This window comes from Podarcis tiliguerta (assembly GCF_965153285.1).
Source record: "Podarcis tiliguerta genome assembly, chromosome: 2".
Classification (NCBI taxonomy): domain Eukaryota; kingdom Metazoa; phylum Chordata; class Lepidosauria; order Squamata; family Lacertidae; genus Podarcis; species Podarcis tiliguerta.
Window position 1 is genome coordinate 98,673,108 of NC_139535.1, and position 22,676 is coordinate 98,695,783.

Genomic DNA, 22,676 nt, shown 5'->3' on the forward strand with positions numbered 1-22,676 from the left:
TGTTGTGGCACCCCTGAAGTGCGGCAATCAAGCTGTACCAGTCACGTTACCCTAAAACCAGCTCTGAGCCCAGACCGCCAGGGGCTCTGGCAAGGGTATTTTTATATCATCTACTACCTGGTCCTTTTAAACTAGAGATGCCACTGATCTACATGCAACGTACGTGCTCTGCTACTGAGATACAGGATCTCCCCCCAATGCCAAGCAAGCCCACCAAGACAGACGTGAAGCCCAAACCCTGCTGGATTACTTTAAAACCTGCTTTTTTTGTTAGTTTCGTGGGGTTTCCCAGGATCTGGCCATATTGGCAGGTCTCAATAAAATCCAATGTTGCTTTTGTTTTTCTTTGTGGCAAGCAATACTTCGTTCTAACATTTTCCTCTTGAATTCACCTTTTCTTCAGGAACAAGCCTGGCAAGCATTTGCAGCTGAATAAAAACAGAGCTAGGTTTTTTGGGGGAAAAACTTCATCCAATTCAGCAACACGTTAGTCCATACTGTAGGCTATAATGACAATACAATACATTGTGGAAGGCCATAACGAGCAGTGCATACTAGCTCATGCCAGGAATTAGGCAGGAAAAGCCTAAATTTCACGGGTCCCTCAAACGAAACAGCCCTGGGCTGAGTTAAATATACAGATGAATGCTTTCTTTGTACAAACCAATTAAACTGGCCCTGTCAGCTGTCACTTTTCACTTCCTGGTTGCAATGCAGAAAAAAAGTTACCAAATATTGATCTCAGAGATCAGTTACACCATAGTTCTTTACCATTTTAGTATGTTCATGTGTATATCCTAGCCCAGAATCTGAATATTAGGGAGTGAGGTTTCATGTGGGAGGACACCAGCAGCATCTCCTGTTCTCCAAGAGGTCACTGTAGAGGCATTTGGAGGGAGGTTGTTGAGGAGGCAGCAGCGGCAGATCTGTCTTCCAAGGTGTGCCCCACAGCTGCAGAAGCAGGTGATGCTGCCCTTGTAGATCTCGCCATCCAAGGTGGTCCTTTCACCTTGCATCGTGGGTGGGCCGGCCCTGTTCTTGGAGCAGATTTAGGGGAACGCAACCGGTTCGGTTGCACCAGGCGTGTATCCTTGTGGTGCGCTGCGCCACAGCTATGGTGCAGAATGGAAGGCGAGGGGAACTAGATTGTAGCTTCCACACGACTAAAACTTTGACTTGCTGCTCGCAAAGCAGTTGCTCTGTAACTGACCCACGGCCCTACCATATCTATCTACAGTGGTACCTCAGGTTAAAGACGCTTCAGGTTACAGACGCTTCAGGTTACAGACTTCGCTAACCCAGAAATAGTTCCTCAGGTTAAGAACTTTGCTTCAGGGTGAGAACAGAAATCGTGCAGCAGGCCCCATTAGCTAAAGTGGTATCTCAGCAGTTTCAGGTTAAGAACGGACCTCCAAAACGAATTACGTTCTTAACCCGAGGTACCACTGTATCCAGATCTATGTATGTGAAAAGAAAGAAAACCAGCTTAATGCATCAGTTGGCAGAGAGTATATTTGGGGCTGACTCTGCTCCAACCTGAGCACGACAACAGGAGAGGGGCTTCAACGCGACGTTTCCTGTTTTTCCTTGTCAGAGGCGGACGGGAGAGGAAACACCCCCTAAAACCACGCGGGGAAAGTAGGGGGCGGTAAGGGAACCCTCCTATTGCGCCAGCGCGCTACGTACCGCGAGCTGCGCCCCGCCCTCCACGCGCCGGGCATCGGGGCCAGCTGGGCGGGCAGAGAGAAGCATGGCTTCCCAGGCAGGCTGCGCAGCGGCGGAAATTTCCAGTGCGCCGCCCTGCACCGGAAGCGCCGCACTCCGCCTTCCATTGGCTCCCATCCCCAGCGACGATTTTGAAGCGATTGCGGACACGAAACCACCACGCCCCCCAGTTGGAGTTGGCGAAGCTTGCTTAAGAGTAAGCAGGAGATCTGGCTACACATTGCCACCCCAATCCTATTGAACCCCCCCCCTCCCCAGAACATCATGATCCCCTGGATTGCCACAAAAACCCACAAGAGCTTTGTTTGGGGGTAGATATCTCGATGCATCCCTTCCTCAGGCTGGCCCCATACTAAAGAGGCCAGGGCACCGACTCCTTCAACAGCTGCGTGCAGAAGAGGGAATAGGAGCAGGTGTAGCCTGCAGCACACGGCAACGCTAGCTGAAATTCCCTTCCCCTGCACCCAAGCAAAGGTGCGGGAGCCCCCGGCCTCTTTTGCATCCCTCCCCGATTGTTTACGAGACACTTCCAAAACCGCCCTCTCCCTCGGAAAAGGCTGGCGGCTGCTAAATTGCTCGGTCCCACCCATCACCCGGCTTGTCCCCTGCAAAATCTGCAAATCCCCGCTCGCACCCCCAGCAAAGACAGCCTGCCCCAAAGGGGCAATTCACTCACAGGTCTGCGTCGCTGAGTTACCCCACCGCTGCTGCTGCAGGCGCCGCTCGCTCCCACGTTGCACGATTCGCGGCCCGTGTGAGCACGGGCTTTGCGCCGCCCCTTTCCCCGATCCTGGACCAATGAGGACCTTCCCTCTAAACTCCCGAGCTCGGCGAATCCGCATCGCTCCGCGTAACGCAACGCCTTTGGGCAAGGCGAGTTGCAAGTGGTCGTTGTCTCCCTGCGCGGGCAAGATTTTGCGAGGCCGGCGATGCAGCGAGCAGCAGGGACGCCCGTGGGCGCTTTGCAGGAGAGATCTCCTAAAGCCGTGGCCTGCGCAACGCCGCTGCCCTCATGCTCCAGGATCTTGCTTCCGGCACGAAAGCTGAGCAGGGGCACTTCGACCGGCTGTCCGCGTACCTATTTGCTGCGCCAGGCTGCAGCCGGGGCGAGATCCGAGTGCCTCAGCGCACGTGCAGCGGGCACTTCCTGGATCAGCCACTTGCGGCGCAGTGCAGAGAAGGCAGCCACGCCCACCCGCACTTTAATACGCACCACCTGCTTCCAGCGCGCCTCTTGTTTGTTTTGCAAACTGTGGCACGATCCTGTGCACGTTTACCCAGGAGTAAGTCATTGACAGGAGTTTACATCCCTACAAGCATGCATATGATTGGGCTGTACACTGTTACTAAATAACCAGTGAGTCCTAGGATGGCGTAAGTGCAACATCCTCTATTGATCATTGATCAAAGTAGTGCAGCCAGAGACACTTGGATCTGTTATAAAGGTAAAGGGACTTAAAAAAAAACACACCAAAAAAATAAAGGTAAAGGGACCCCTGACCATTAGGTCCAGTCGTGGCCGACGGGTTGCGGCGCTCATCTCGCTTTAATGGCCGAAGGAGCCGGCATACAGCTTCCGGGTCATATGGCCAGAGCAGCGCACGGAAACGCCGTTTACCTTCCCGCCAGAGTGGTACCTATTTATCTACTTGCACTTTGACGTGCTTTCGAACTGCTAGGTTGGCAGGAGCTGGGACCGAAAAATGGGAGCTCACCCCGTTGCGGGGATTTGAACCGCCGACCTTCTGATTGGCAAGTCCTAGGCTCTGTGGTTTAACCCACAGCATCACCCACGTCCCTTTTTTGATCTGTTATAGCTGAACCCTATCTTGCTCATACAGTGGTACCCCGGGTTACAGACGCTTCAGGTTACAGACTCCGCTAACCCAGAAATAGTGCTTCAGGTTGAGAACTTTGCTTCAGGATGAGAACAAATCGCGCGGCGGCAGCAGGAGACCCCATTAGCTAAAGTGGTACCCCAGGTTAAGAACAGTTTCAGGTTAAGAACGGACCTCCGGAACGAATTAAGTTCTTAACCCGAGGTACTACTGTATATCCCTGCTGGGTGCTGCTCAGATAAGCCACTGCAGAGAGCACCACATGCCCCAGAAGTGCGCTACTTTGTACTAGAAATAGGGCTTTTAGTGTTGCTGCTCCAGCCCTTTGGAATTGGTTACCAGCTGAGATCAGGCAGATGCACTGTCTTGATACTTATGCAGCTGTTGAGGATCTTTTTGTTCAAGAAGGCTTTCCCTGAATTGTGACCCAATCTAATTATGGAATACTATTTGTAAAAGAAATAGAAATGGTTTATTGCTTTTTTTAAAAAAATAATTTTTATAGAGTTTGTATTATAGAGCACAAATCAAACAGGGAACCAGAGAGAGGGGCTTCTCTGTAGTGGCGCCCGCCCTGTGGAACGCCCTCTGATCAGATGTCAAAGAAATAGACAACTCTCTGACGTTTAGAAGACATCTGAAGGCAGCCCTGTTTAGGGAAGTTTTTAATGACTGATGTTTTAATGTATTTTTAATCTTTGTTGGAAGCCACCCAGAGTGGCTGAGGAAACCCAGCCAGATGGGTGGGGTAAAACGAACAAACGAACAAATAAAAAATATTAACAATGAAGGGTGGAGTATGAATCTTTCATATAAGTAAAAAGAATCCTTAACTCTCTGAACAACTCCAACTACTAGAGAATTTAAATTGATTGCATAGCTAAAAAATATTGTACCTGTATGTTTTAGTTTAACATATTCAAGACAGGCAGTGTTGTCTGTTCAGTCTATTCGTCTTAAAGAAAATTCCCACTACCTTCACATAATGGACACATCAATCCTCACAAACATTCATTTGTAACAAAATGCTGATTTCAATGGATATTGCTGCTGAAACCTCACTGTTCCTGACTTTTAGCTTTATAATAGGTAACTCACAGAATTTAGGCAATGAGAAGCTTAGGTTTACTTGATCCATCTATATTGTATGAATGTTCTCTGATTTTAAAAAAATTGTGTACATCACTCTGTGCCAAAGAGCCATTGCTTGTTTTAGAATTCCAGGTTTTCAAGGTATGTAAATGTTACACAACTGTCCTGCAGGTAGATAATGGTAAGACTGCCAATCAAAAGGGGGACAAGTATGAATCTCTGGTGTTAGTTCTTTGGATTCCAATGTAGCTGAAGTATTTTGAAATGTTTTATATGATAGCTCAGAACAAAAAAATTAAAGTAAGTAGCAAGGGGAAACCTTGCTCACAAAATAAACTCACTAAACTTTTAAGGACAAGTTGTTTAGTTTCTAACGAAAGAACTAAACAAATCATTCATTCATTCATCATCATCTCATATTTTAGCAGCTGCCCACCACTGAAATAAGAGTGTTCACTTTAACGTTACCTAAACCCCAAAGGATTTTACTTCTGTAGAACTTCTAGGCATTTGGAAATCCAGTCATAGCTTTCTTTAAATGCTTCCAATGGTTTCTGCAAACTTGGCCTTGCTTCACTGCTAAGCCCTTCTTCTGTTCCAGTAGCTTCTTCCTCCATCCACTTCTGCAGTGCCTAGGAGAAATCCAAACACTAACTAAAAGTCTTATATAAAATGGTCGTGTCAAATAAAATAAACAGTTAAGATAAACCAATTGGTTTGGCATGGAACCATGATTATGCACCAACAATGACTTCTTTCGTGCATTTTTTTAGACCACAGCTTTCTCCAGGGCCTTTCAGTTTATTTGTGCTTTTATTTGTTGAAGATAAGAAGACAAAGAGAAGCAAAGAAACAAACCGTAGCAGAACACAAAGAAATATTTCTTCAGGCTATGTGTAGCAGATCTGTGGATTTATCTCCTCATAAAGAAAACAGTGTGTTAAAATATAACCAGTTCTTAAGCAGTTCAGTGGCTTATTGACATTCACTTCTCAAAATCTAGGGTGGATCTGGGTTGAGGACTGAGAATCCTCAACAATCTAATCTCACAATCTGTACAGGGTTGTTTGTACAAGGAGGCAGCGTGGGATGGGGTTCACAGAGGAGAAAGTGACAACTCGTATCTTAAGTTACCGTATTTTTCGCTCTATAAGACGCACCAGACCACAAGACGCACCTAGTTTTTGGAGGAGGAAAACAAGAAAAAAATATTCTGAATCTCAGAAGGCAGAACAGCAAGAGAGACTGCTGCGCAGTGAAAGCAGCAATCCCTCTTGCTGTTCTGGCTTCTGGGATAGCTGCGCAGCCTGCATTCGCTCCATAAGACGCACACACATTTCCCCTTTTAAGGAGGGGAAAAGTGAGTCTTATAGAGCAAAAATACGGTATTTCATTTTCAACATTTTTATGCTGTTCCATAACAAAGTTCTCTATGTGGTGTACAATAAATAAGCAAAAAATACAAAATGAGATGTAAAATCAAAAGCTACATTAATGCACCCCCCCAAAAGAAAACCCCATAAGTTGAAAGCAGCCTGCAATAGTTTCTACACTGCTGGGGTAACACTAGCCTATGTTTAGTTTTAGAGTAAGAGGCAAGAAGGATGGATCTCTCCAACCTGAATGGCAATCTTTTTGTACCTTGTATCTTTCCAGAATGTTGAAGCCAAGGGCTGACTGTAGCTTGCGCAGACAAATGGGGCAAAGGTCCAATGGGCGTCGGTCCGATTCCTCCAAATGGTTGGAGCCCTGCATGACGCATTCTAACCACTGGCAGTGATGCAGTCCAAAGATGTGCCCAATCTCGTGAGTCAGGGTCTGAAACGCAGGACCAAATGAAACAAGGAACAATTGGAACGTGTGTTCTAAGGACCTGACATTCCCCATGGCACTACATATGAGTAATACAACCTTTAGAAGACATTTGAAGGCAGCCCTGTATAGGGAAGCTTTTTAATGTAAGATGTTTCTATATATATTGGAAGCTGCCCAGAGTGGCTGGGGCAACCCAGTCCGATGGGAGAGGCACAATCAATCAATCAATCAATCTTAAGTACTGTATTGTTAGCTCTTTTGCAAGGCAAGGTATACACTTAACGGTGATAAAATTCTTGCTCTTTCAGGGAACTTGAACTTGCTGTTACGCAGAGCATTACGCAATAAACCCTCCCAAAACAAAACTTGATATTTTCACTTCCCCAACAAAAACTAACTGTTTATGTATTCTGCGCACAGTGGCTTCCACAGGAAAGGCTTGCTTATGCAGAGCTCCAGCCACATCTGCTTCCAAGTTAAACCAAAACGGTTAACTGTGAACTGACTACAGGTTCGTCCGTGCTTCCGCTTATCCCACAATTTCTAGGCATGGGTCCGAGCAGTTCTTCATTTGCCCCACTGCTTTCCCCGAGAAAACCCACAGTTTACTGCTGAATTGGAACAAACACCAATCTGCAGGGGGGAAAGTCCAATTGACATTTGTTCCAATTCAGTGGTAAACAATGGGTTTTCCTGAGGGAAAGCAGGGTGGATGAGCCTCATTGCCTTAAGAGGGAGGTGAATTGAGCGGCCTATTCTGAGAGGTTTCGTGTAGCCAAAGTAAAGCAGCACATCCCAGCAACATGAGCCTCCCAAACACCACACACAAGACAAAAAAGTTGAACTCCTAATAAGACTAAATAAATAAATCATGTATTTTTCTGGAGCTCTGCTAAACATCCAGTTTGTTATTCTAGATCCAAATACTCCCTTGCTAGGGCTAGGCCATCAAGCCACAGTGACGTGACCAAACTGGGATTACTGTATATCATCATTTTGGTTTACTGCCAGCAACAAAGTATTGTGTTTTTTTGTGGTTGTATGCCTTTTATATATATATATATATATATATATATGCAGGTTTTGGTGTCCTCGGGTGTCTTCCCGTGTAAAAGTTGGGGTGTCTAGGCGACGTTTCGACGAGGTCTCACTCGTCATCTTCAGGCTGGTGCTTTCGGCTTCTTGTTACTGGAACAGAGCAGGATCTCAGTGTTTGAGTTCCTATAAATACTGTTGAGGAGGTGTGGTGTATAGCCTCCAATGTTCTGGGCAGAGAGGAGGTTCCCAGGCTAGTGTGCCTTTTCTTCTTTTGTTCCTTAATTACTTGAGGGATATCTTGAGTGATTTCTTGAGTGATTTCCTGAATCCCACTTAGGTGGGTCATTAGGTGTGGATTAGTTGCTAAAGCCTTCGTGTCTTGAACTCTTGAACTTTGTGAAGAGTTTTTCTGAGAAGATGGCTGTACTGCACTTGGTTGTGCTCTGGCTTGGCTTCGTGTATAGGGGCGAGCTGTGGTTTTGTGGCCTGTGCCAGCCAGATCTGTGTAGGGATTGCAGGGGGGTGCAGCATCCGGAGGTGCCACCCTGGTTTGGCTACTGGATGGTGTCTGTAATTTATCTGTGGAGAGGGTCTGGGTTTGGGTCTGGTGTGGTTGATTGGTGATGGCGTTCTGTGTGCCTCTGGATCTGGTGTCAGATTTTGTGGGGAGGGCTAATTTCCAGATGTCTGGCAAGCGGGATGTGTCGTCACGCTTGTTCATGTTGTGAGGGTGTTTCTCTATCTCGATGGCTTCCATGATTATTCTCTTGTGGTGATGTTCCATGTTAAAGAGCAATTTGGAATCTGCAAAATTAATTTCATGTCCTGTTTCTTTCATGTGTTGGAAAAGAGAGGAAGTTTTTTCTTCTTTTTTGACGGCATTCTTGTGTTCTGCGATCCGTGCATTTATTCGTCTGTTTGTTTGTCCAATGTACGTGGCTGGGCAGACTTTGCAGGGTGGTCACATCCCGCTTGCCAGACATCTGGAAATTAGCCCTCCCCACAAAATCTGACACCAGATCCAGAGGCACACAGAACGCCATCACCAATCAACCACACCAGACCCAAACCCAGACCCTCTCCACAGATAAATTACAGACACCATCCAGTAGCCAAACCAGGGTGGCACCTCCGGATGCTGCACCCCCCTGCAATCCCTACACAGATCTGGCTGGCACAGGCCACAAAACCACAGCTCGCCCCTATACACGAAGCCAAGCCAGAGCACAACCAAGTGCAGTACAGCCATCTTCTCAGAAAAACTCTTCACAAAGTTCAAGAGTTCAAGACACGAAGGCTTTAGCAACTAATCCACACCTAATGACCCACCTAAGTGGGATTCAGGAAATCACTCAAGAAATCACTCAAGATATCCCTCAAGTAATTAAGGAACAAAAGAAGAAAAGGCACACTAGCCTGGGAACCTCCTCTCTGCCCAGAACATTGGAGGCTATACACCACACCTCCTCAACAGTATTTATAGGAACTCAAACACTGAGATCCTGCTCTGTTCCAGTAACAAGAAGCCGAAAGCACCAGCCTGAAGATGACGAGTGAGACCTCGTCGAAACGTCGCCTAGACACCCCAACTTTTACACGGGAAGACACCCGAGGACACCAAAACCTGCATTCCTGTACCCGTGAAAATCTACGAAAGCATATATATATATATATATATGTGTGTGTGTGTGTGTGTGTGTGTGTGTTAAAAAGGAGTATAGAAATGGCCTTAAAGAAGTAAAATAAATAAACAGTGTTAAGTCCACTTACTTTAACGGAATTAAAGCATTAAAGGAAATTAATTAAAGAATTAAAGGAAATGTGACTAAAACACAATTTCATTTAGATGTGGAAATGTAGTGCTAGGAATCTAAAGCACACCCACTTTGCAGGACCTCAGAAGCAGCTTGCTTGTGATCTCAGGGGTATAGTAGCCATCAAACACAGAATAGTCAGATGGAGGAAGCTTCTTTGTAGTCTTCAGTGTGCCTTTGTAGTTTGCAGTGTAAAAGTCACTGTCATACCTGGCAAAGCTGAAGATCCCCATTCCTTAACAATGCAAAGAGGAAATTAAATTAAGACTCCCACAAAGGGCAGATGGCTGTGGTGACAGGGTAATAGCACCAAAATGCTGAATATACTACTGGAAAAGCAAGTACAATACTTCTAGAAAGTCAGAAATGAGGCTTCCTCCCCTCTTCCACCTAGAAGTGACATGGGGGAAACTTACCCATAGGCCACTGTTGAGATCAGTCCAGCTACAAAAATGTTCTTGCTCAGACACGTGAGCTTCCTAAGGTCCTAAGGTCTCCCTAGAACTCCTGGGGCCAGCTGTGGCTTCACAGCAGTCATCTCTAAAAATAATTCCATGTTTGCTTGTGAGAATGGAACATGTATGACTAAGGTCAGGCTGAGAAAGCATGGGTGGGGCTGGGAGTAACCACAGAACTGCAGCCCCACTGCAGCACCCACCTTTAGCTGCAACTTGCTTCAAGCAAGTTAATGGATAGCATTTTTATTTTATTTTTACATTTGAATCCTACCCTTCTTCTAAGGAGCTCATTATGTGTCTGTAAGAGTTAAGGGAGTCAGATGAAGAGAGGACAGGCCTACTGCACTTTTAATAGTTTGTGTAGAGATGGGAGTTTTAGCAAGTGTACTTGCATTACTGAATTTCCTACTGAAATGGTCTCTCGTGTGTGACTAATAAAGTTGCAGGAGTCCAGCCCTCTTCTGAATCTGGCCACTCTCCTCTTACCTTAGGGAAATGACTTGCTCAAAACTCAAACCACTTCATCGCACTCAAAGGAAATTTGTATTTTGCATAGATTTGTATGGCCCTCCTCTGAACTTGGTAAGCGCTCTTGTTCGTTAGCACACCTCAAGGTGGTGTGTTGCAAAGATCAGAGTTTCAGGAAGGGGGTGGTAGGTTTTATCATGAAAATGATACAGGAGGAAATGGATATCCCTGGCATCTATATCTGAGTGTCGTCGTCCCCAAGTTGCTTTTTGCAAAAATGAGAAGAGACCCAATCTCACCTAGTTTTATCCTCATGGTCCAGAATGCCCTACTGTCCTAGACAGCACAGGAGACTTCATTGTAAAACTGTTTTGTATGTGCTATTGCCACCCCTCTGTGGTCAAGAGATGTACTGCAACCCTCTTGCAAATCTTCCCTCCCTCTGCACTGTTTATTGGACCTTTCTTGAATCGAAAGAACCCAGCGGAACCTTTTCAAAAGAATAATTCATTTTCACAACACCAAGCTGGAAATTCTGCAGAAACATCTATCACCTCCGGTTTGAAATCCACTGTCCGGATGGCGTAGGAAGGAAAAGCCCAGTTGCTCTAGTGTGCAGGCACAAACCATGTTCCATCTCAGCAGGAATTTCACAACAATCTGCACAGCCATATTCATTGCAGGTTCATACTAGCATGGGGCCTTAAAAGTTTCTGTTCAGCTTACTTATAGTTACTGCCAGTGCCTTAAATGTGAAGAGGCTGGCTCCGCCATTCAAAGGCTGGGAAGGTAGGGAACGATGTACACCACGAGTGGAGAAACTCAACCCCCAACAGCCCCAGCCAAGAAAACCAATGGTCAGGGATGATGGCTTGAGAGCCTCAGGTTTCTGACCCCTCATCTACATAGTCAGAGCCATGCTGGATCTGCACAAAGGCTTCTAGGATCCTGTGTGAGTAAATAATGCCATTAATCTATTCCAGAAGGCTCTGTGCTGCGTGGAGGACATCCTTCATTCTCACAAGCTAAGCTCTGCTTTCATGGCCATGCAGTCATGCATCACACCCTGTCCTCAAGTGGGATGCCTGCAGCTTCAGAGTTGGACTTCAGCTTGCCAGAAGGAAAGATGCCAATCTGAATTCCATCTGTGGCAAAGTTTAACACTGACTACACAGGGTTGGCAGCGGAACGAGATGTGCAGCACAGCTGCCTCAGAAGCAGCCTCAATTTTCAAAGCTTTATTTCTTCCTCATCATGTGCACTGATAAATAAGAAATGCTTTCTCCTCAATGTGTGGTTGTATTTTAATATATAAATACATATACCAAAATAAAAAGTGCACTTCTGGAGCAGCCCCACTGCTCAAAAAATAGTTGGCTTGTAGTCCGTCTTACAGTGGTACCTCTGGTTACGAACTTAATTCATTCCGGAGGTCTGTTCTTAACCTGAAACCGTTCTTAACCTGAGGTACCACTTTAGCTAACGGGGCCTCCCACTGCCGCCACCGCACAATTTCTGTTCTCATCCTGAGGTAAAGTTCTTAACCCGAGGTACTATTTCCGGGTTAGTGGAGTCTGTAACCCGAGGTGTTTGTAACCCGAGGTACCACTGTACTGATGTTTTGTGCAAAGATAGAAGAAGCTCATCATCAAATTAAAGTCATATATAGTCTTGATAAATTAATAAAACAATAAACAATGTATATACCTTCAGTCAAGGAGGCTTGGCCAAAGACGAAATTCCAGGAGTCCTTTGGGTAAAGATCTATCATGGTTACTCCCACAATACAAAAAGCATCCTTTGGCTTTTTTTTCTTTAGGTAAGACAAGAGGTGACCTGTATGAACAACAGACGTAGGTCTCTCTCAGCAGAAGCAAAAGGACAAGAGATTGTAAATGCCCCAACACAGTGATAGTATAACCCAGAATTCCAGATGGCTTTTGGAGCTATCTAGTTCTATTAAAATGTGACATTTGCAATGATAATAAGTAGAGATATACAGGGGAAAAAAACCCTATGGGAGAGAGCAGGGCAAAGAGATTTCCTTCATTGTTCCCTCCAGTATGTCTCCTCACTTTTGGAAGTTTTTTTTTTTTTGGCTTGATGGAAGAGGGCCCAGGATCTGAAAGCTCCCGTGTCCCTGTGATGGCTTACAATCATAGGGCTGTAGAATTGGAAGGGACCCTGAGGATCATCTAGTCCAACCCCCTGCAATGCAGGAATAGGCAGCTGTCCCATATGGGGATGGAGCCTGCGACCATATGTCAGGAGTGCTCTGATGGTGTTTCCTGCTTGGCAGGGCGTTGGACTTGATGGCCCTTGTGGTCTCTTCCAACTCTATGATTCTATGATTCTATGACCCTGGTGTTATCAACACCACGCTCTAACCACTGAGCCTACCGCATTTAGAATGCTTCTGACCCAGGGGAGGCAAATTCTGCTCATCCCTTTGGAAGTGCTGAAGTCATCGTGCAAATTTGTCTTGGGTTCCAGCCCAGGCTCCATGAAACATTCAGGACTGAAGGGCAAGAGGAGGAGCCTGCCTCCTCCTTGGGCTTGGGCTGGGCTGGAGGGAAGCAAGAAGTGAGTGTCATGGTTTCCTTTCAGCCGCCCACTTCGAGCACCAGCCAGCTGAGAGCTTATGCCTACACACTTGCTTTCCACTACAAAAGGCCTTCGCCTACACATTGCCATGTACAAACATTGCCCAGAGACTGCTTTTGTTGGAGGGGAGGGGTGTTCCCAAACCCACTATTTTCCAGCAGCTTTAAAGGGTCTTAATGCTAAGCCATGCTATACAAAAGTAATATAAGATACCTATGTCCTTTACCTACCACCGAGTTAAGCATTCTCCACAGAGAAAAGCAGCAAAACCAACGAGTCTACCACTAAGCAAATGAAACTGCAGTTTTGTACTCTCCCATTTTGTTTCCGCACAGGCCTCTATCTATAGCGCCAGGGGAAAGACACAGCCAGAATTTCCCTCCAGATATAAATAATTTTCAGTTGAAAAGGAATCTAGCTGTCATAACTCTTGCCTATTATCAAGAGTCTACACAACAGATTTTAAGACAGTTATAGTTAGTGTGAATAAGATCCATCCCAATACAGTCACTGTAACAATAAGTAATGGTTTGTTGTTATGTGAATAAGCCAGGGAGTCACAGAACTGTGCACCCTTCTTCATTTCATCTCCTTATGTGGCATAGAGAACATTAGGAAGTTTTTGCTTCTGCTTGTAACAAAGTAGAGTTTACTATTATGTCAGAACTAAGACAACTGTGGTTTGCCTTAGCTATGGTTAACTGAAACAAGCATTCAGTGGACCAAGCTGGAAGAGGTGCTGAGGGGCCTGTCATCTTATCTTCCACACTTTATTTTTCAAGTTGAAAGCAGCTACAGCAAGATGGAGTGGCTCTTGGGGAGAGGGTATTTAACCCTCTCAACCTCCAGTGTTGTTTTCCTGCTTTAAGGCAGCAAACCTATAAAGTCAGTTAACTCAGTATGGCTTATTCTTGAGTATGCATGTACAGTGGTACCTCGGGTTACATACGCTTCAGGTTACACACTCCGCTAACCCAGAAATATTGCTTCAGGTTAAGAACTTTGCTTCAGGATGAGAACAGAAATCGTGCTCCAGCGGTGCAGCGGCAGCGGGAGGCACCATTAGCTAAAGTGGTGCTTCAGGTTCAGAACAGTTTCAGGTTAAGAACGGACCTCCGGAATGAATTAAGTACTTAACCTGAGGTATCACTGTACTGAATAGGACTGTAAATCACAAACACAACCTCCCAAAGCTGTTGTTTGTCCCACAGGTGACAAAACCATACAAAAACTGAATAAGAGCACTAGTACTGGGAGGAGCCATAACTCGGCTGAAAAGCATATGCAGAAGGTCCCTGGTTCAATCCCAGGCAACCTCAGTTAAAAGGGCATCACACAGCAAGCAGCTGTCAGTCAGAGTAGGTAGTAATGGGCTGGACAGATAAATATTCTCAAATCTGAAGAAGCTTCCTAGGTTTTGTATTTCTAAGTGTTGCTCTTTGCAACTGGTGTGAACCATCAGTCGCCCGTCTTGCCTTCATGGTTAAGAACTGCACAGAAGAATGATAGGCTCACATGGAAGAAGCCCAAAGGCTCAATGCATGAAGCTGACATAAAATCCACGAGAGTTTGAAGACTTTTAGAGTACCTTCTCATTTGCTTTCTGATTACAGCCAGTCATTCAGGAGTAAGAATTCTCAGGGTTCTTGCTTGCTAAAAAGAGTGCCATAATGCTATTTCAACACAGCTGAGATTTATAAGCTAGCCCACAGAACTGGCAAAATTGATTTAACACCATGAGAAAGTCCCAATCCAAAAGTGTTCCATCTGTTCCTCATACCCATTCCTTTTTACCTGGGGGGCAGGGACGCAGGGGTACGCATACCCCTAAACATTTTGTGAATCTAAGTTTGGCCTCATTGAGGGGCAGTATTTCAAGATGAGTAGGAATATGAGAGTACCCCTAAACAGTTTTTTAAAGAAAAAAAGCACTGCTCATACCTGCATGAATCTGCAGATTGTGTGTGTTTTCATTGATCCGAAAAGGGCAACCTGTGTGTGAAACTGGCACTGGTCCTAGGATTCTTACAATCAAGCCGTAGTAAAAGGCTTCACAGTAATCCTTCAGCCATTTCATGTAGACATCTGTGCTAACTCTGGAATCTCCAAAAGAACCTACCAAAAAACAGTGAAGAAAAGCAGCATGTTTTAGCTTCAGTTGTATAGTTCTGCCCCCCTCCCACCTCAAACTACATGAAGAGCTATTGTATACATAGTACTGTTTTAAAATATGAGATATGGGTTTGCATTCAATATAGTGCTAAAGAAATCATTCCATCAGTACAAACATTTCGGCTTGCAAAAGAACAATCTTCCCTCTCCTCCCTCCACGATGTGCTGTCTTGGAAGTTATTGCAACGCTTTTGAGCAGATTTGGGGAGGGCACGGGGGGGGGGAGAGTCATGTTGTGCTAGCGAGAATCATTGTGCTGGCTTCAGTTACTACATTAATTTAGTTGAATACATCCCATGATTTGTAGTATTTATCTTGTCTGGCTTTAGAATAAGACTCTGAGACGTGCACCATTAGTCTTGTTTTGAAAATGAGGAACAAAGGCAGAGAGATAATGATTTGCCAAAGACCATCTAATGCAGGAATGGCCAACATGGTGCCCTCTAGATTTTGTTGGACTACAACTCCCATAAGCCCAAGTAAGCATGGCAAAAGGCCAGAGATAATGGAAGTTGTAGTCTAACATTTGGATGACACCATGTTGGCTATCTCTCATTTAATAAGTCATAGGGCAGAAGGTTCACAATGCAGAGAAATGTACACTCACTTATTGAGCAGCAAGCCCCACTGAATTTAATTACTTACTTCTGAGTAAACATGTACACAGTTTGGCTTTACTTTATCTGTCTGTTTATATCCCACTGGGCATGATATCTATCTCCTGCATATTTTGGTAGGGAGAGCCACATTGTCTTGGCTGCCATTCCAAATAGTAAGCCAGGGTGGGGGGCTGAGATAAAAGTGAAAAGGAGTGTGTTGGCAAAACTATCCAGCACAGTCACAACTGGCTATCAAAGCCAGGAAGCATTATCTGAGGGTCAAATTTAGATTTTCCATTTTTAATGGCATACAAAAAGCAAAAACTCTACAAAGGAAAGCACTCAAAAAGTAGTGAAGGTTAAAATTATGGTTGTATATATGATGCAAGAACACAGCAGACATGCTTAAATTCAATTTATTGCAATGGGATATACCTGTACACTTGTCTGTTGATATCAGTGGGACTTTTAAACAAAGTAAACAAAAGTTTGAACTACACTTATATAACTAGGACACCCTTTTTAAAGTTCTTTTGCTCAGCAGTAGAGTGCATACTCCTCTCTGAAATCTTGGAGAACTGCTACCACTCAGTGCAAACTAGAGGTTGGAAGACTTTAGGCTTGTAGCCCACCTTGTTTTTTACTAGAACATCAAGAATCAAAGCCATGTGCAAAATACATACATTAGTTTGAATAAATGAGGGTGACTATAAGCAAACTCTGAGCTTAGGAATTTGTTTTCAATTCTAGAACTCAATTTTGCTCACAGTCCTTTCACACAAATGGCCTCTCCTGTTTAAAAAGGTAAAGGACCCCTGACAATTAAGTCCAGTTGCAAACGACTCTGCGGTCGCGGTGCTCATCTCGCTTTACTGGCCAAGGGAGCTGACGTTTCTCCGCAGAAAGTTTTTCCGGGTCATGTGGCCAGCATGACTAAGCCACTTCTGGTGAAATCAGAGCAGCGCACGGAAACGCCATTTACCTTCCCGCTGGAGCAGTAACTATTTATCTACTTTCACTTGGATGTGCTTTCGAACTGCTAGGTTGGCAGGAGCTGGGACCGAGCAACGGGAGTTCACCCCATCATGGGGATTTGAACCGCCAACCTTCCGACTGGCAAGCCCCAGGTTCAGTGGTTTAGACCATAGCGCCACCTGCATCACAAATACCCACTCCTGTTTAGCCTTCTTTATTTCAGCAGTCTAATTTAGGTATAATAAACCGCTTTGTTGTTGCTACAGACTCCCTGGCTAGACATAACTTGCAAACCACCCAGAGATCTACCAGCAGATTCTGATCTACTTTCTGCCCACTTCTGAGCAAGACGTTACCCAGGACTCTATATAAAGCAGGTTTCTATGCTTCTCATGTACCTCATTCCGATCTACCAATTCCTATGTGTCATGAAACACTTTCTAGACTTCAAAGGACTGGATATACAATAAGGCACATGGTGATGCTTCACAGGTGTCCTGTGTCAACCAAGTGCACCCCAAAATATGAGTGATATCTGCTGCAATGTCCAAGGGCTCTGTGGTAGATGGGCACAGACTGTTCAAAGTGAAAAGGCTTCCCTGAAGGTGGAAAGCTTGAAAAACAGCAGCTTAATTAGCTCCTATTTAATGACTCATTAAAGAACCTGCCTAGCTTGGTTAGCATGCTTTATTGGCCATAAGGTTCTGTAGGCAGCATTACCAATGGGCTGAACATAAATCCGATTTTTCTGGGGAGTTGGTGTCTTTCTGCAAGGGTCATGATAAAACTGTGCAAAATCCTGGGTGGGTTCTGGGTGTGAGGAGATCCAATCCGACTCAGAATGCAGCGTGATGGGCTTGAAAAGAACACTGCCTGGCCGAAATGCTTCATTTAGCAAACCCTTCTCCTTAGGGTTAAACTTCTCATAAAGTTTTGCAAGCTGTGTGTCCTTGGAAACCAGGGCTGCCTTCAGCACCTCCTCAGAATGTTTAATAACCTTCATCTAATGAAAGAGAAAGACGAAAAGTGTTACAACATCTGCACACATTTTTTTTATTTTAAACTGTTCCCTTTCTTCCATCACTCCTCACAAGCTCCTATTATTCCTTTCACGATTAGTAACTAGCCACCCACCAGCCATATTTTGCAGCTTGCTGCTTACTCAGCAACCATCAAGTCCTACATGTGCAACATTCAGCTTCCTCATTCCTGTCCTATTTCCATACCCAACCATCATTTCACAATCAGCTTCTGCTTTTGGACAAGACGAGCATGTGAAAGGCTTGCTACAAACTCACGTCGTCAGCCTAGTTCCATACAATGTTCACTGGGTCACTACATCCCAACTTTCACCAAAAAAAAAATATCTAGCCACATTTACATCAGTCTGAAACCCACATTGTAACAAGATCTAGGTGGTTCTTAAATCCAGTTACAATTCATGACGTCTGTCCTAATGAAATCGAAGCAGTGGTTTATTAGACTCGTCACTCTGTCTTCAACCACAGCCCATTCTGAACATCTGAGAAACATTAAACAGCACAGGAAACCTATTCTATCATGAATGGCCTTTTAAAATCACATATTAATGATGAGCAGTGCCATCAGTACAGGATGTTGTGGTATGTTCTTATCTTCCTCTTCTGACATGCATGTGTTTGGGGCAGGAGGCGGGGAGAGGTGGAGTTAGAGAAGAAGTCCCAGACCCTGAATCTTCCCTAATGAGAACAGCAAGACACACATGGCTTTGAAAACTATCTGTATGATTTACCAATTTGCTCATTTACGTAGGCATTTCTGGGTCTGCGTTTTCAGACTATGCCCTCAGAATATTTAGAGGAATATCTAATAGCTATAGGAAAATCCCAGTAGAAAAGCGACTTTGTATATGTGGCAGTTGAAGATCTATACCATTATGTACTATATTGTCCTTTGTATTCTGAACTGAGAGCTAAGTATATTCTTGAATTGTTATGTAAGATGACTGAAGCAGACTACTGAGTAAAGATCACGTATTTGTTGTCTGACTTGATAACTTTGTGATAAACAACATGGCAAGATTTGCAGTTGCTGCCCAAAAACTAAGAAGAATGTTCATCAAGGATAATATCGTGGACTGCAAAGATCTGATCATCAATGAAATATAGAAACTCGTGCTTTGGTTTGCATTTTAAGATATATACGTATATGTATCAATTGGCTAATACTGACTTTTAATGGTGTATCTAGGTACATACCGTATAGCATGGATAGGATGTATACAGTGGTAAAAAAGGTAAAGGTACCCCTGACTGCTGGTCCAGTCGCGGATGACTCTGGGGTTGCGGTGCTCATCTCGCTCCATAGGCCAAGGGAGCCGGCGTTTGTCCGCAGACAGCTTCCGGGTCATGTGGCCAGCATGACTAAGCTGCTTCTGGCGAACTAGAGCAGCGCACGGAAACACCATTTACCTTCTCGCCAGGGCAGTACCTATTTATCTACTTGCACTCTGACCTGCTTTCAAACTGCTAGGTTGGCAGGAGCAGGGACCGAGCAACGGGAGCTCACCCCGTCACAGGGATTCAAACCGCCGACCTTCTGATCAGCAAGCCCTAGGCTCTGTGGTTTAGACCACAGCGCCATCCGCATCCCATGTATACAGTGGTACCTTGGTTTAAGAACAGTTTAGTTTATGAACAACTTGGATTAAGAATGCTGCAAACCCGGAAGTAGGTGTTTTGGTTTGTGAACTTTGCCTTGGAAGCAGAACATGTTTCGCTTCCTGTTGAGTGTGTTCCATTTGTAAACTGAGTCCTCCGCTGCTATGGGAAAGCACGTCTTGGTTTAAGAATGCTTTGGTTTAGGAACAGACTTCCAGAACAGATTAGGAACAGACTTCCAGAACAGACCAAGGTACCACTGTATTTATTTGTAGTAATGGTTTGACCATGATGATCGCAAATGACCAGGATGGCCACAACAACAAATAAATTCTATTCTGATTTGTATTTTACAGGAATATGTCTGTTGTAGGTGCCATTAAAAACTCCAGGAAACACCAAAAGATTACTTTAGGTCTGTTCAAGAGCTTGGGCCTGTCCAATGGAAGTTTAAAGGAAAAAAGAAGGGGGGGGGGAACCATTGACATCTTAACATATCCCAAACTTCTTTCAAAAGTTCCCTCAGTTTCAAAAACAAATTGCTACTTTACTTGGGGAAGAAAAGCTGCTCTTTTACACCCATATGCCAAAAGCCACCCTGAATGCATGAAGCTAAGGGTCCTAGACTGGGTTTCATGGGAGCACTTCTTAAGGCACACTAGCTTCAACTAATTTTTCGCAGCTTGTTTCCCGAAACAATTTTCTATAATTTATTGTTTGTTTGCTTATTTAATACATCTTTCCCTTGCCCTTCCTGCTATCAGAGCTCAGGACACCTTGGCAATTAAAAGCCATAGAAGTCATCATATGAACATAACCTTAAAAACAGTAACTACTCGTCATGCTCAATACAGTAGAAATAATGGGCTGTCATTCCCAATCACCCTTCCCCAAAGGCTTAGCCAAGTATTTATTTTTACTGTTAGCAAAAAGAAGACAATTATATAGACCAGCCACAGTTCTGTGAAGAAGGTTCTGACAGAACAATGAAGCTGCTTAGCAAACCTCTTCATCATCTAGGCTATAAAATATATTTTTGTTCCTATATGCATTGAACAGTGTGCAGTTACCCAGACCCCTTGCTATTTTATTCTAAGCAAATCAGGTGCCATTGCCATACACTTACAAACACATGACAGGACCAACTTCAGGGGCTCCTTGGGCAAGATGCACCAAATGGGTCCCTTTTCAGAATGGATTTAATGGATTTACCTCCTCCTTCCTTCACCCCTCTGCTGACTTCTCACTCTTGTTCCCCCAGAGCAGCCTTTCTCAACCTGTGGGTCCCCAGACGTTATTGGACTACAACTCCCATCACCCCTAGCTAGCAAGGCCAGAGCTCAGGGATGATGGGAGTCGTAGTCCAACAACATCTGGGGACCCACAGGTTGAGAACTGCTGCCCCAGAGGGAAGGCACAAGGCAAGTGAAGGAAGCTGCTCTGTCTTCTCTCTTGTATGCTCAAAGGGGACAGGTGAGCAGGATGTGACAGTGAGGAGGAACAGGGCCAGGAGGCGGGGACAGATGTGTTAGCAGTGGACCGACCGCAGAGATGGGGCCCTCAACAATGCTGCTTTTTGTTGAGATTCCTGCATTGCACAAGAGGACTAGAGGAAATTGAAGGACTATTTGAATAAATATTGTAATATAGAAAATTAGAAATTACTTGAAAGAAACAAATAGGCCTAGGATTAAACTAAGTTATATTTAAATAAATGGGATTTAGAATGTTAACCAAGTCAACCAAGATGTTTAAAAGGTTAGATTTGTGAAGAATTAAGTTTGTTGTTATTGTTTATCTGTTTATTGTTCCTTCCCCTCTCCCCCCCCCCCCGTTTTTGTGTATCATTTTGCTTTGTGGTTTGTGTTATCATTGTGGAAAAATCTAATAAAAAATTATTTAAAAAAAGAAAAAAAGTTTCCTGCATTGCAGGGGGTTGGACTAGATGACCCTCCGGGTCCCTTCCAACACAACAATTCTGTGATTCTCTAACTTTTCAAGAGACTGCATTTAATATTTCAGTTTCCGGCTAAGTGCGTGTGCTTTATATTTGACTTGGTTTTGTAATGTTTGGGTTGTTTTATTTGATGTTTTAATATAGGTTATAAACTGCTTTGAGATCCCCCCCCCTTAAAAATATAGAGAGAATCTCTCTCTCTCTCTGTGTCTGTCTGTCTGTCCCTGGGAAATGGGGACTCTTGGGAGGGCCTGAGCAGTTTGCACCCCTGACCCAGTACAATACACCACCCCCCTGCTCTGACTGTGACACCTTCATCCTTACCGGAACTCATTGGTGTAGCCAAGGGGGGCAGCTGCACCCCAAATCAATCAAAATCAATACATGAGGTTCTGCCCCCCCCCGCCCCCAGTAACAAAAGCCTGTCCCCTCCTTAAGAAAAATCCTGGCTATGCCCATGCTAAAAGGCCGCCCTCCCTCCCTCCGGCGTCGTCCTCGGGGCCCTCTGCCTTGACACCCACACCCAAGCACCTCTCCCCACACAGCTGAACCCCCCAAACAAGGCGCCGCTTCCGCGGGCCGCCACGCCCAGGCGAGGCCTACCTCCTCAGGCACGCCCCTCTCTCATAGCCTCGCGGCTCGGCCTGCTCCGCCCTTCCGCGTCGGCCGCGAAGACCGGCTCGGTTCCAGCCGTTGCCAGGCGGACTGAGAGGGCGGAGGCCGGGCGGGGAGGAGGGCTGGCTCGGGCCTTCTCCAGACGCGAGGGCTCTGCTCCCGGATTCGTAGCCCGGCCGGCCGTGAGGGAGGCAGCAGACCGGCTTGCCGGCCTTCCTGCCTCAGAATATGTAGGGCCTGGTCGGCGGAAGAGATGCTGCCATCCCAGCTTCGGAATATATATATATATATATATATATACGCCTACGCTAAGGCACAGTCATAGGAGCTAACTCCTAGGGGCCGAGGTCCCTTCGCCCTCCCCCCCTACAAAAAAATAAAATATTTGAGGGGGCCCCCTCCCCTAAAAAAGTTTGATGGGCATTGCGGCCCAAAGTGGCTGGGGAAACTCAGCCAGATGGGCGGGGTATAAATAATAAATTTATTATTATTATTATTATGGTGGTGGTGGTGGGGGTGCGCCCCATCATGAGATCGATTATGCAGGCTTACCTGGGCCTCCCCCCCCCCCCCCCAGAGTATATTATTCAAGTTGGCACCCCTGGGCACAATGCAGTCACACGCAGGTAGTGAGTGTCTCTAAGCATGTGCCGAGTGCATTTCTCTCAATGCTGTTTTAAGGGGGCTGCCGCTATGGCCGTATCCAGGGATTTATGTTGGCACATCCACCTGTCATCCTCCTCTGTCCGGCTCTCTTAAGTTTTGGAATGAAATGTCTCCACAACAGCTCTTTTCAATTACTTTCTTTTGACCCCAAGCACTCAGGAAAATCTGTCCAAATCTTCAGTCATTTGCAAAGTAGGAAGT

The 22,676-nt window shown here is 45.2% G+C and overlaps 2 protein-coding genes across 10 annotated transcripts in view; both read right to left on the reverse strand.

Annotated features, from left to right (window-relative positions):
• The window catches only part of ARSG (arylsulfatase G), a 114,217-nt gene extending 111,285 nt beyond the window's left edge, over positions 1 to 2,932 (reverse strand). For 2 of the 6 annotated variants that reach the window (XR_014508025.1, XR_014508026.1), the window contains exon 1: positions 2,402 to 2,932. The gene's annotated coding sequence lies outside the window, so the exon portion shown is untranslated. The remainder of the gene's footprint in view (positions 1 to 2,401) is intronic. The other 4 variants (XR_014508027.1, XM_083427586.1, XM_083427588.1 and 1 more) reach the window with 3 other exon arrangements.
• A 2,200-nt stretch (positions 2,933 to 5,132) lies between these two features.
• Positions 5,133 to 22,140, reverse strand: AMZ2 (archaelysin family metallopeptidase 2). 4 transcript variants are annotated; one of them, XM_083427884.1, is made up of 8 exons: positions 21,798 to 21,968; positions 18,884 to 19,019; positions 17,319 to 17,601; positions 14,794 to 14,967; positions 11,956 to 12,084; positions 9,394 to 9,557; positions 6,297 to 6,473; positions 5,133 to 5,287 (listed from the first exon to the last, which is right to left on the reverse strand). In XM_083427884.1, exons 3-8 carry the CDS (start codon positions 17,599 to 17,601, stop codon positions 5,141 to 5,143), a joined length of 1,074 nt encoding a protein of 357 aa, XP_083284010.1. In that variant the 5' UTR covers positions 18,884 to 19,019; positions 21,798 to 21,968; the 3' UTR covers positions 5,133 to 5,140. The 4 variants fall into 4 exon arrangements, with proteins under 4 accessions (XP_083284010.1, XP_083284009.1, XP_083284011.1 ...); XM_083427883.1 differs by lacking the exon at positions 18,884 to 19,019 and having other exon boundaries at positions 21,798 to 21,967; XM_083427885.1 differs by lacking the exons at positions 18,884 to 19,019; positions 21,798 to 21,968 and adding an exon at positions 21,519 to 21,795.
• Between the last annotated feature and the right edge of the window lie 536 nt (positions 22,141 to 22,676).